The sequence below is a fragment of the Cavia porcellus genome, unplaced genomic scaffold (genome assembly GCF_034190915.1).
Source record: "Cavia porcellus strain 051 isolate PalLab524CR breed Dunkin Hartley unplaced genomic scaffold, mCavPor4.1 scaffold_6, whole genome shotgun sequence".
NCBI classification, from domain to species: Eukaryota; Metazoa; Chordata; class Mammalia; order Rodentia; family Caviidae; genus Cavia; species Cavia porcellus.
Window position 1 is genome coordinate 96,530,902 of NW_026947489.1, and position 12,938 is coordinate 96,543,839.

The 12,938-nt window shown below is 44.5% G+C and overlaps 1 protein-coding gene across 10 annotated transcripts in view; it reads left to right on the top strand.

The window, feature by feature from the left end:
* Positions 1 to 1,008: 1,008 nt before the first annotated feature.
* The window catches only part of Sergef (secretion regulating guanine nucleotide exchange factor), a 227,812-nt gene continuing 215,882 nt past the window's right edge, over positions 1,009 to 12,938 (top strand). For 9 of the 10 annotated variants that reach the window (XR_010048390.1, XR_010048389.1, XM_063251771.1 and 6 more), the window contains exons 1-5: positions 1,009 to 1,114; positions 4,963 to 5,098; positions 6,284 to 6,439; positions 9,022 to 9,116; positions 12,115 to 12,175. Coding sequence is in view for 8 of the 10 variants with exons in the window: in XM_063251771.1 (XP_063107841.1) it covers positions 1,055 to 1,114; positions 4,963 to 5,098; positions 6,284 to 6,439; positions 9,022 to 9,116; positions 12,115 to 12,175 (508 nt within the window). In the remaining 2 variants the exon portion in view is untranslated. The remainder of the gene's footprint in view (positions 1,115 to 4,962; positions 5,099 to 6,283; positions 6,440 to 9,021; positions 9,117 to 12,114; positions 12,176 to 12,938) is intronic. The other variant, XM_063251773.1, reaches the window with a different exon arrangement.

The window sequence follows — 12,938 nt, forward strand, 5'->3', positions numbered from 1 at the left end:
TGGGACCCACGTGGTCTCACAGGCAGAAGCAAGGAGGGTAGGGTGCAAGGGCTGGGTAGGAGCCAACTTTATGCCCAGGTGCTCCAGGCATAAAGGGTGGAGAGGACTGGAGGCCTGGGTCAGCAGAGGGTCCTGGAGTTACTGTGTGTGCATTATCATGTTTAATGTGATTCCATTTGTTTTTAGTTCCTAATTTGGTGGCCACTGTGTACTGTCACGTTTTCCTTCAGAAAAATTGTATTTAACTCTCCTGCGCCACTGAGACCCTATTTAATGGTGTCTGATAAAAGCCACTTTATATGGAAATCTTAGCAGGATCAAACTCATCCAGTACTGGCGATCAAAACTGGGCCATGCCATGCCCAAGCGCGGAGAGCCATTCCGCGGGTAAGGATGCTAACCCTCCTCTGCAGCTTAGCTGGACTGCTTGCCCGGCGCTGCAGGCGACAACAGCGGCTCAGGTCGTGTTGCTAGCTCACCAAAGCACACCGAAGCAGGCCGCGACAGATCCGCCAAAGACCGGGCCTAGGTCCCTTCCCACTCCGTCAGGGGCAGTTCCTAACGTCACCAAACCGAGTCACCATCCTAGCCCTGTCAGCCTCTCCTGACTGTGGTCAGATTCCGAGGAGATCACGTGCAGGAGCTCTGTCCATCACTGAGCGTAGTGCATCTGTATGGATTTATTACAAAATTAAAGCCCGGGAAGCTCGAGGGAAGAGGGGAGGTCAAGTGGCCGGGCGCCCCAAGAGGTCGAGGCGGGACAGCTAAGAGCGCGCCTGATGCACTGCCGCTTTGCAGCGGGGTCTGCTGGACTGCGGCGGGGTTCTGCAGGGCTGCGACAGAATTCCAGGGGAGCGAGATGCAGCCACCTCCAACTCTCTGCGACCCCTTCCAAAGGTCGGGCTCTGCCCCTTCCGGGCCCTAGCGCCACCCAGTGGCCGGGTCTCGCCGCGCCTGTCGCGGCCCATCCGATCGGCCCCGCCCCATTTTGGCCCCGCCCTTCCCCGCCCCGTTTTGGCCCCTCTCGGAAGCGCGCCGAAGCTCTCCCGCCCGCATGGAGCTAAGGCCCAGCGCCTCCCGGGCCGCCGCGGCGGCGGCGGCGCTCTTCGCCTGGGTACGTGACTCCGCCCCGGGCTCGCGCCCAGCCAGGGGGCGCGTAGACCCTCTAGCGCCCGGGCTGGGCGTGGGCGGCGCGGAACTAGGCGGCTGAGAGCCGAAGGCGGCCCTGGGTCGGAGGCTCCTGGGCTTGGGCTGGGAGGAGCGACCTGGGACGGGAGGGCCCGACGGCGTGACCGAGGGGCCTGCGGGCGGTGGGCTCCGCGGGAGAGGGCCCGCTGCGCTCGGGAGGAGCCTACCCCCCACGGCGTCTGTTCTGCTAGAGCCCTCGGCTCAGATCGCGCCAGGGAAGACAGCGTGGAGGGCTCTGTGGAGAGAGGCTCACTGGGTCCAGAACTCTTGGGGCCACCTGTGTCCCCCGCCGCCTGCGGCCCGAGTGAAGGAAGCCTTCCCTGGAGCCACCCGGCTGGGAGGAGCATCCTTCGGATTGAGGTCTGCGGCGTGTGGCCGTGCGCGGGGCACAGACCCTGCAGATTTGCTGCCGCTCTGCTGCGGCTAGATCTTGCCGGGGGCGTGGGCGTCTGGGCTGGTGTGGATCTGATGCGAGCGTGGAGAGAGACAGGGCTGTCTTTACGTGTATCTGGGAGAGAGGAGGCTTTGTGTATAGGAGTGTGTGGCAGGCGTGCATTAGAGCACACAGATGTTGGGAATTGTGGTTCTTCTCCGTGGATATCGCAAGTGTAATGACGTGGCTTAGTGCAGGTCTCTAGGAAATACTTCATGACTGAAGAATGAATGAATGAGTACCAGTGTTAGGTGTTTGGGAAAGACACTAGAGTGAAAAACCTTGTGTTTCAGGAGGATGTTAACACCCGTAATACCGCTACAGTCAGCATTTATTGACTATTTTTTGAAAAGTGAATTATCAGTACACACTACGTACAGTACTTGTTGAATGTAAGGCTGCAGTTTGGCAGAGGTGTGGCCTGGCTGGCTGAGCTCTTTGAGATGCCACTTGAGCTGGGGATCTGTGTGGACAGAGGAAACACCTGACCGAAAAGGCCTTTCAGGTTTTGCCTTGATGGTACTGAAACAGCAATACTGTCCCGTCTCGCCCTGCTGCGGTGTTGGGAATCCAATGGTGTGTTCCTGCTGTGTAATCTTTATATTAGTCTGCTTGCACACCGGCGCCATAGCAAAAATACTACAGACTATGGGGGGCCAAACAACAGAAAGTTCTTTTCTCTTGGTTTTGGAGGCTAGGAGTCTAAGAGTATGGTGTCAGCAGTTTGGTTTTTTTCTGTGATCTTATGTGGCTTTTTCTTTGTGGGTGAACATCCCCGGTATCTTTTCTTATATTGAGATCAGTTATATTGATTTAGGACTCCACTCGTTTGACCTTGTCATTTAACTTTTTAAAAAAAGCTATTGTTTGTTTATTTATCATTTAATCTTAATTAGTTCTCTTTAAAGGCCCTGCCTCCAAATACAGTCATATTCTCAGATATTAGAAGTTGGAGGTTGAATGTAAAAATTTTAAAGGGATACAGTTTAGCCTATAATGAACTTTACTTTGGTAGGAGTGTGTGTGTGCACGCGCGTGTGTGTGTGTGTGTGTGTGTGTGTGCGTGTGTGTGTGTGTATATGGTATGTCTGGAGTATTTAGAAGGAAGAGAGGCAAATACAATTGTAATAGGTTGTACTAAATTTTTGCCTTACTTTATCTTGGGTTTAGGGCCTCTTGCTGTATTACATACATTGGCACCACAATTTGAACCCAACAGTTCTCCTGGCTCACTTTTCCCTCAGATACTCAGCAGCCTGCAGGTCTCATAACGGGCAGCCACAGAGACCTCCAAGCTGACAGAAAAATCTGTGTGTGGATACTGCACACAGCAGTCTCTCACGTGACCTTTCCTAGGTTCACAGGGTGTTATAGTCACTGTGTAGATAACAAGGGTATCTTTTCTGAGCCAGCACAGTGTCAAATGCAGGAGAAATAGTGAAATAAAATTTCTGCCCTTATGGGAACTGATTTTCTAGTAGGGCAGGTAGACAGTAAACAAGTAACAAAGATATACTAATGTCAAAGAATGGTATGAAGAGTGATAAAGCAGAAAAGGAGGATGGGTGCTATTTATTTATTTATGTTTTTGAGATAGGGTCTTGCTGTGAAGTTCAGGCTGGCCTTGGGCTCACTTTGTAGCCCAGGTTGGTCTCCAATTTGCAGTGATCCTCCTGCCTCAGCCTTCCAAGTACTGGGATTACAGGAGTGCTCCCTCATGCCTGGCTATGGGTACTATTTTAGATAGGGTAATACAGGTGGCCTCCTGCCATGTGAACTCTGGGCTAGGTCACCATTCAGTTTCTTTCTTTCTTTTTTAGACATAGTAAGGTCTAGTGACAGGAACAAGACGTCTGACTTGTTGTCTACCCAGGTATATAACTGGAAAGTTACTTAACTTTCCTAAGCCTTCATTTTTTTCATCTGTAAAATGAGAGCCGTAAGGCCTTTCTGCTTAGTGTTGTGAAGACTAAAGTGCTCATCTTGGTAACTGGAACTTACGTTGGCCCTGAGGGTCTCAGGGGTCTGTGCCCTACTTTAGACGTATTATCCCACTTCGTATCCTCTCAGTCAGGATGGGTATGAAACAGACAGTGGGAGGAAGCGCTTTGTTTATTAAGTGTGTATGTTTTGCATGCATTGTTTGTAGTTATTTTAAATCACTTTCTCATTCAGGTGTCTTCAAAAGCTAAAGTACTTCACAGGGTTTAGCACTCATCTTCAGGAAAAACCAGCTTGGAGTAAATTCTTGAAAAAATCATGAGAATTTCTGAATTCTTCATAGGATTTTCTCTGCAGGGCCACAGTCTCTTATTTTTATCTCTGAATACTAAAGGCTCTGAAAACCCAAAACTTTCTGGATATAGGGCTATTTATAGTCTCTGTCCACTATTACATCTTTTACTGCAGAACTCTTACTGTTGGTTGGTGGTGCCCAGGACTCACAGCAGTATGTATCTATAATGTATAGATGATGTGTACTTTTCCAAAATCTATGAAATTCTGAGCTTTGAATCTGTCTAGCTGCAGTGGTTTCAGATTGGGGATTATGGACTTTTATTGCATAACAACAATAGACATACAGTAGACATCTCCCCTACCAAGGGGAGATGAGTTCTCTTACAAAGTCTCACCATGTGACTCTTGAATTCACCAACTATTGTACTTGGAAAGGCCTTTAGAGATCACTGCCAACCTCTTTCAATATACAAATAAAATAAAAGTGCACTTCGCTTGAGGACACAAAATCTTTAGCTAAATTGGATTACAGAAATTCGTTGCCAGATTTCTCAGTGAGAGTATGGGAAGAGGGTATAAGAACTAGTTTTAAAGTGTTGTCTGCCCACTTTGTTTCTATTCCTCCCTCATTTTTCTTCCCTTAGCCTCAGTTGGTAGTTGGGTATTTAAAACATTCATGGCAGTGTCACACTATTTTACTTATTAGAGTTGTATAGTGGTGCTGGAGATTGAACCCAGAGCCTTGTGTGCATGCTAGGGACACCGTTCACCACTGAGCTATACCCCCAGCCTGGGTAGCTAGCTTTTATCAGAAGGGATCCTTGTGTGTCTCCCAAAGGCGGTCTTTGGTGGTGGGAGCATTGGAAGGGAGAGGTGGGAAATATTACTGGATACATCCAGAGCCAACAGAGTTCTCTTAAATGAAAGCCAGGGTGTTCTGAGCATGGGCCTGACATGTACATGTGGGTTGCATGTAACCACGTCTTAAGAGTAAGTATAGAATCTCATCTGTTGTAGAGTGAGGGAGACTGGGACAAGTAAGTAGCCATCGACACATTTGGCTCTCATTTTTTTCCTTCATCTTTGCCGTATTTTATCCCTAGGGTGCAAATAGTTACGGGCAACTTGGCCTCGGCCATAAGGAAGATATTCTTTTGCCCCAGCAACTGACTGACTTTTGTGAACCTGGCTGTGTCAGGAAGATCGCAGGAGGAGGGGGACATTCTGTAATTGTCACAGGTAATTTCCTTCAAAAATAGATAGCCACTTATTTTCTTATTTAGACATTTTCCTCTAGGATATTGTATTAACATCTTTCAGCCTTTTGTATTTTGCAGAGCAAAACCCTTTTGGAAAGAGCCAAACTAGAGAATTTTAGATTTTAAGAGTTAGAAGGGCTTCAGATATCTAGGCCACCTACAATCCCCACATTATTCAAATGAGGCTTAGAGGGGAACATTAATTGCTTAAGGTCACAAGGCAGATTAGTGGCAGAGTTACATGTATCATATTAATACCCTGTATTGCTGTTTAACTTTTACATCTGAGTTAGAAGTCTTCGAAATTAGATCAAATACTCACTGGGAGCAGGAACCTTGTAGTTTCTTTGTCCTTCTCTCCTGGATAATACACAAGTACTAAGTACAAGTACTTCTTCACATAATATTGTGAAGAAGGACATACTACCTATGGTTAGGAACATGAGCTCTGGAATCAAATTGCCTGGGTTCAAATCTTGATTCAGTAATTTGTTAGCTTTGTGGCCTTTGATGTATAATCTTTCTGGGCTAATTTGTTTCTCAGCTGTTATATAATAATGGTTGATGAGGAGAATCAGGGGTTCATAGGGCAGCGTTATGACTTTCATGGGTCCTTGGCACTTTTCATAGACCCTTTCCTCTGTAAGGAAGTGTGATAAATTACTTTATAACTGTGTTGCTGTAAAGTTGAATACACTCCAGGCTGGATTTAGTATTATATATGCTATATTATTAATATATTACTATATTATTTTTTCTTATTTTTTCCAAATCCATTTTTTTCTCATTTTAAAAGAATTTAAAATGAAGTCATTTTCATGGGCCTCTAAAAATCTTATTGGCCATAGACACTGTACCTAAAGGACAAATACTTGGTTTTGTACATACAGCTCTTAATACCCGGCACATTTCAGTGTTGAAAAAGTACCGGCTTTTTTGTTATGGTAGATGTCCATTTGGTAATGATTGGCCCCTACTCCAAGGTTTAGAGTTTCTATTTAGATATTAGATTCCAGGCCTGTGACCTACTATCATTTGGCTCTAGAACACATTATATGCATCATTAACATTAACTGGGTGATAAAAAGTTAAATAATTAATGAAAACTCTTTGCAACTGTGATTTTCCTTGGGTGCACTATCACCAGAACCTTTGTATTTCGCAGATGGAGGAGACCTTTTTGTTTGTGGCCTGAACAAAGATGGACAGTTGGGCCTTGGTCACACGGAGGATGTTGTGTATTTTACCTTCTGCAAGTCCCTTGGTGGCTGTCCTATCCAACAGGTAGCTTGTGGCTGGGATTTCACCATTATGCTCACAGGCAAGTTCAAACCTAGATAAATCTGTGTTACAAAGGCTTTGGGCAGCACCGTGGTGGTGATTCCTGATAAAAGGAAAGCTTTGTTTGCTCTGGTCAAGGAAAGTCACAGGATGCCTTTTATAGAGAGTGAGTTTCATTAGTAAAGGTGATCAGAAACAGACTGAAAAGCTTTTTCTAGAGACTAGGGAAAGGGCCAGGTCATCTTTGTTGTCCACTTCCTGTTCCTAAAGTTCATGGTAGGTGTGTGTTAGGCTAGTTGGCCATGGGTACCAGTTTGGGCCATCAAGGGGGAACGTGGTGGGGAAGTATGAAAGTATAGTTTCTACAACAAGAAGGATTTTTAAAAAAATTCTTCAGTACTGAGGATCAGGTGTATAATAGGCAAGTGTTCTGCCCCTGAGCCACACCTCCAGCCCCGGAGCTGGAAACTTTAGTTGAATACAACTATATCTTTTAGCTAGACAGAACTTTTTAATCTCTGAAGCCAGGTAACAGACTAGGATGTAAGGGGATGTGATCAAAGGATTAATAGAATAGTGCTCTTAATGAATAGCTGGCAGTAGTTACTTTGTTGGCTAAATTCCTTTGAATCAGTTTTAACCTGTTTGGCTTTGCCCTCTTTAGCTGTCCATTTTTTTTTTTTTTTTAAGAACCAAAATTCTTTTCTTTCTTTTTTTTTTTTTTTTTTTTTTTTTGGTGAAATTGCTACAGAACTTCACAACAGGTTACCGGGATAACAGTAATAGGTATCACAGTATATCTCATTATCTTCACAATAGTTGTTCTTTCAATTACGTACATCAAAATAAAATGAAACACAGAACATTATAGAACTTATCAAAACAGAATATTGAACAGAGCAGTACCATTAATCAGAATAAAACAAAACAGTAATAAAAATATTTGCCTTCAAAGAGATGGTAGAAGGAAATCCCCTTATTTGCTATGGTCAACCTCCCAAGAGATGCTCAGATCTCTGGTTCCCATTTGCTAACGGGGGGGGGGGGGGCAAGGGAAGCGGGGTAGGAGAAGTGGGATGTTTGACTTTCAGCCCATGCACCAGTAGGCTCACTATTGCTTAGTAGGGAGACAGGCTGGTTGCTTGGTTTCCCAGCATCGTAAGATCCAGCATGGCGCGGATCGCAGGAGACACTGGTGGTTCTCCCCCTGAAGGGGCCACAGCCTGCCACACCACAGCTACTTACTAGAGAGGGGAGCTAGCTGTCCATTTTAAATTTAAAGGATCATCTGTAGTTTCTGACCTGGCTCCTCCTTTGTCACATCCTCTGGCACAAGCATTTTCTGACCACGTCCCCCCTGCCCCAGACCCTGTGGAGTCTCACATGTGCAGCTTAAATTCCAAGCTTTGTAGCCTGTGGCCTTCTAGGGCAGTTCACCTCTCTGTTGCCTGTCTCTTATTCTCTGCATTCTTTCTGCTAACACTAAGTAGTGCATGCTTTTCTTTCTGTCTAGCCCAGCCTTTCTTATCCATATCATAAACTCTTATCTACCTTCAAAACTCTATTTAGATGTCACCATTTCTCTAGTGCAGATGACTTCCATAATATGTATTGGATTTAATAGTAATCATTAGAATCTAAATAGAGGTTGAGCTGGTTGTAGTGGCACATGCCTGTAATCCCAGCACTTGGGTGGCCAAGGCAGGAGGATCATTGTGAGTTCGAGGCCAGCCCAGGTGACATAGTGAATTCAAGGCCAACCTGAAATACAGAGTAGAAAAAAAAATAAAAAGGAATAAAAAAGGGGTGGGTGGAATGTGGCTCAGATAGAGTACCTGCCTAGTATGTGGAGTCTTGGGTTCTATCAGCACTAAAGTCCTGACATAAGTAGAATTTCAATGATGGCTGTCCTTTATGAAGTACTTGCTATAGGCACATGTTGGGATTATAGGGACTCAGTAGATAATACTATTTCCTTTCTACACTTGGAACTGATTGTGAGAAAAATACAGAGCATCAGAGCTGTGAATCAGATTATCAGCTTTTTGCTGATAAAAGCTAAATTGGAGGACAGAGTTAATTATGAGACCAAATGCTTCTAAAATTTCTTTGGTCTAGAGTTTCCCTCCGAACTCTAGAGAACTTCTCCATAGGGAGACCTTTACTGTGTATCAGCCCAGAATACTTGAGAGGAGGTTGTTCTGTTCTCTCTCCCAAACTCATCCTTTGGTTGCAGGACTCCTTGCTCCCTAGAAAGCGGTGAGTATGGGGAAGGGGAGGGAGAAAGATCTGGAGTGTTGCCATAAAAGGAATTCTGCCACATGCAAACATGAAAAATGGGGAAAAGGTAACTTTCCATTCTAGGACTCAGCACTGGGCTAAGTGTTCTATACAGATAATTTGCCATTAATGGTATAGTGTAATAATTGATATAGAATACTTGGCCCAGTGCCCACTGCTTTCATTCCTAGAGAAATGAAGCAGGGAATACAGGCTAAGTACACCGAAGTGCACGATCTCATTATCTCCTGTCATCCCCTTTGAGCCTCTTATCCTTCTGCATTTACCCATTAGCCACAGATGTCTTATTTCTTAGATTTGTAGTTTATGTGTATTTTGCAGAAAATGGTCAAGTTTTATCATGTGGATCCAACTCCTTCGGCCAGTTAGGTGTTCCTCCAGGGCCTCGAAGATGTGTGGTTCCCCAGGCCATTGAGGTGAGGACATCTAATATTTGACTTGCCCATGTCCTGTTAAAGTGTTTCCAGGCTGTCATAGTTATCCTCACCCATAATAGCAGGTGGCTAGGTTCCTAAAAAACCATGGGGTGTGGAATTTGGGTTGGGAAAAGTTAGTTTTGGAGGTATTGATATTATGAGCGGAAAAACCTCTATTAGTCCTCATACACATGATAAAGCTTTGTTAGCTAAAACAATAAAGGTGATACGTCTTACTAGGACATTAGTGACATTTTACAATTCTAAAATTAGTAACAATGGGAACCATGTTTGTAGGTGATCACAATAGTAATAACTGCAACTAGATGGCCTTGTAAGAACCTGCATATAAGTTATACTTAATTTAGCTTAATTATTCATATAATAAGACACAGGTGACATAGGGACACGGGTGAAGAAAACCTATATTCCATTTGGGAGTTTTAAAGTTTAGTAGTACATGATTGATAAATACTTGAGTGTATTGTCATGTTAGAACCATGATAGATGCATGTGTAGCCCAAAAGAGGGAAGAATGAACTCTTACCCATGGGAAGGCTGAGTTGGCACCTAAAGCAAGTCTTAAAAGTTGAGTAGAAGTTTGCCTGGCTTGGAAGGAGAAGATGTGTAGAGTAGTTGTAAGAAGAGAAAAGGCAGAAGAAATAGTGCATAGAATTTTGCTCACAAAGAAGCCTTTGCTTTCAGAAGTATAGAAACATAAAACGGGTTTGAGATACTATAAGCAGTGTGATACAGTTGAAACATAAGGAAGAGGTGAGAGTGCCCAGCTGGGGTTTGTGGGGAAGGGATCAGTCAGGGTGACAGATGTTAAGAGGAGCATGTTAGGGAGGGGCCAGATAGGACAGTGTGGAGGGCGACTTGAAGAAATATTACTTAGGAAACTTGCTAACAATCTGGCCAGGAGATGGTTCCGGTCCAAAGTAAAGCAATGGCAATGGATACGGAGAGGAAAAGATAGAAATGAATGACATTAAAAGACATGGAGCCCATGTGACAAGCCTTTAAGTTTTAAGAAGAAGGAAGGATGGAAGAAAGGAAGGTCAGAAAATATGTTTAAAAGACAGTGATGTTCAAGATCAAATAGCAAGATCTTGTCAAAATGCACTGTGACTGAGGATTCCACCGGCACAGCATCAGAAGGAAGAAGGCTGAGCTCTGTTCTTTGTGCTGGTCAGACCCCATCTGGAATGTTGTGTTGTGCTGTAGATCTGGTGCTACGTTCTGGGCATAAAAGTAAAAAAGACTCAGGCTTTTCTCTTGGGGGTCTTAGAAAGACACTGTGGACTTGTGAATAAGCAAATGTGGCAAAGCCCAATGGACAATGGGGGCAGTGACTGATGCATATGTAGTTCTTTTAAAGGACAGAGAGAGAGAGAGAGAGAGAGAGAGAGAGAGAGAGGAAGAAGAAGAGAAGAGAAGAGAAAGAGAGAAAGAGAAGGGGAGGAAAGGGAAGGGGAGGAGAGGAAAAGGAAGGAGAAGGGAGGGAGGGAGAAGGAGAGGAGAGAGAGAGAGAGAACAGCATCTTGAGAGGAGGAAAACTAAGAGGGAAGGAGAATTTGTAACTTAGGAGTGTGTGATTGAACTGGGAATATTTAGCCTAAAGAAGGGATCTGCTTTAGTTATTTGTTGCTTCATAACAAATCACCTCTAAATACAGCAGCAGTAGACAACAAACATTGTTTCTGTGGGGCAGGAATCAAGAAGTAGCTGAACTGGTCTTTCCTGAGATTGCTACTGGGTCTGTGTGTGAGTTTGAGGGCACAGCTGGGCTGGGACCCATTTCCAGGTTCTCTCACATGGCCCTTTTCAGGAGGCCTCAATTCCTTGCCACGTGGGGCTCTCTAGTGGCGGGGGGAGGCATTCACACATGGCTCTGGCTTCCCCCAGGAGTGATTTAAGGCAGAGAGACGCCAACCAGGGAGCTCAGTACATTTTATCACTTCATCTCTGAGTCACTCTTTGCTTGTGTCCTTGTTCTTTTCATTAAAAGTATGTCACTAAGTCCAACCCACACAGAGGAGAGGAGGGGAGCTAAGCTGCACATCTCAAGGGAGTAGTATCAAGGAATTCAAGGACCTATTTTTAAAACCACCACAAGATGTCTTAAAGAGGACATGACAACTGTCTTCAAATATTTGGAAAGTGTTGTCAGAAGCTGCAGGCAGATGGGTATGGCTCTACCTAAAGAGATAAATGGGATTGTTCAGAGGTGGAGCAGGCACCTGGGGAGGTGGCGAGCCTGTGTCCCTGGAGGGTGGTGTGGGCAGGGGCAGGGTGACCTTGGTAGTGTTGGTGGGAAAGGTCTGGCATTGGAGCGGGATTGGACTAGATCGGGATTGGGAAAACTAGAGCTTTCAGTGAGTAAAGTTTTATTGGAACACAGCCATACTTACTCATTTTTGTATATTCTACAGTGGTTTCTGTACTACAGTATCAGAGCCGAGTTGTGTAACAGGAGCCACGCAGCCTGTTCAGTCTTGACATATTTACTATATGGCTCTTAGTAGAAAACATTAGTAACTCTACACTGAATGACCTTCAAGATCCCTTGAAGCCATGAGGGGCACTGTGAGGTGGTATTTTTGAAAGTCTTTTTTTTCCTTCAGGAATTTTTACTTCTAGAATGTATTTATGGATAGAAATGTCTGGGACAGGGCTTTATGCATTTATAATTACTATGTTTTTTAGTACTGAGTTTGAACTGAGGCAGTACTGAACTACATTCCCAGCTTTTTCTATTTTTTAATTTTGAGACATGGGCTCACTAAGTTGCTGAGGCAAGGCTTGAACTTAGGATCCTCTTGCTTCAGTCTCCTCAGTATGTGGGATTGTAGACATGTAGAAGCCTGCTCCTCAGCAGGGAACTGTTAAACAGTCAGGCACATCGTGAGGCCCATGCTGCATCATATTGGATGTAAACTACATGAAATTTTCTAGATGGATGATACTGAGATCTAAATCTTTTTTTTTTTGACAGCTTCTGAGAGAGAAGGTTGTTTGTGTTGCTGCTGGACTGAGGCATGCATTAGCTGCTACAGGTGATCATTTTGCTTTTATTTCTTACATAGGCATATAATAAAGAGGAGCTGAGCTTTAGAAGAAAAATTTCTCAGGGGGTGTTTAAAAGGTCCTTATGTTACAGTTCTGATTTGTCATGTGGGAAAGCCTTTAGCAGAAAGGAGGGAGGAAATGAAGGTTTGTAGCTCTTTGTTCTGGGCATGGTACTAGATTGCTTGATTTGATTCATTTAATTCTCATAAGGAGGAAGTGATATGAGTTAAATTATTATATGTGAAGAAACAGGTTCAGTGAGGCTAAAGCACTTGGGGTGAAAGTGTGTTACACTTGGGGTGAAAGAGGTGGGATCAGAGTCTGGGATGGTCAGAATATCAGTGTCCACCTTCTTTGCAGTAGACCGAACTGCCTTCCTAGTAAATATTAATGATTATCAATTTAAAGCTTTAGGTAAGCGTGTTTTCTGTACCAGGTGTAACCTTTTGGGGCTTTTTTTTTTTTGTGTGTGTGGTCAGTGTAATTCCCTGGAGATTCATCCAAGTTTCCTGTGAGTATCAGGAGAACCTGGGGTGAACAGTCAGCTACCCATTTTCCTTGCTCCCATATCTAGCCATCTCCTGTACCTCAAGGTTGGCTCCTGTCTTCCTTTATCTAGAGCCACTCCCCAAAGCCTGTGGATAGGATCTTCACTCTGACTTTTCCTTCTTTCTTTCTGTCTGTCTTTCTTTGTACCTGGAATTGAACTCTGGACCTCACGCTTGCTAGACAGGTGTTGTGCCGCTGAGC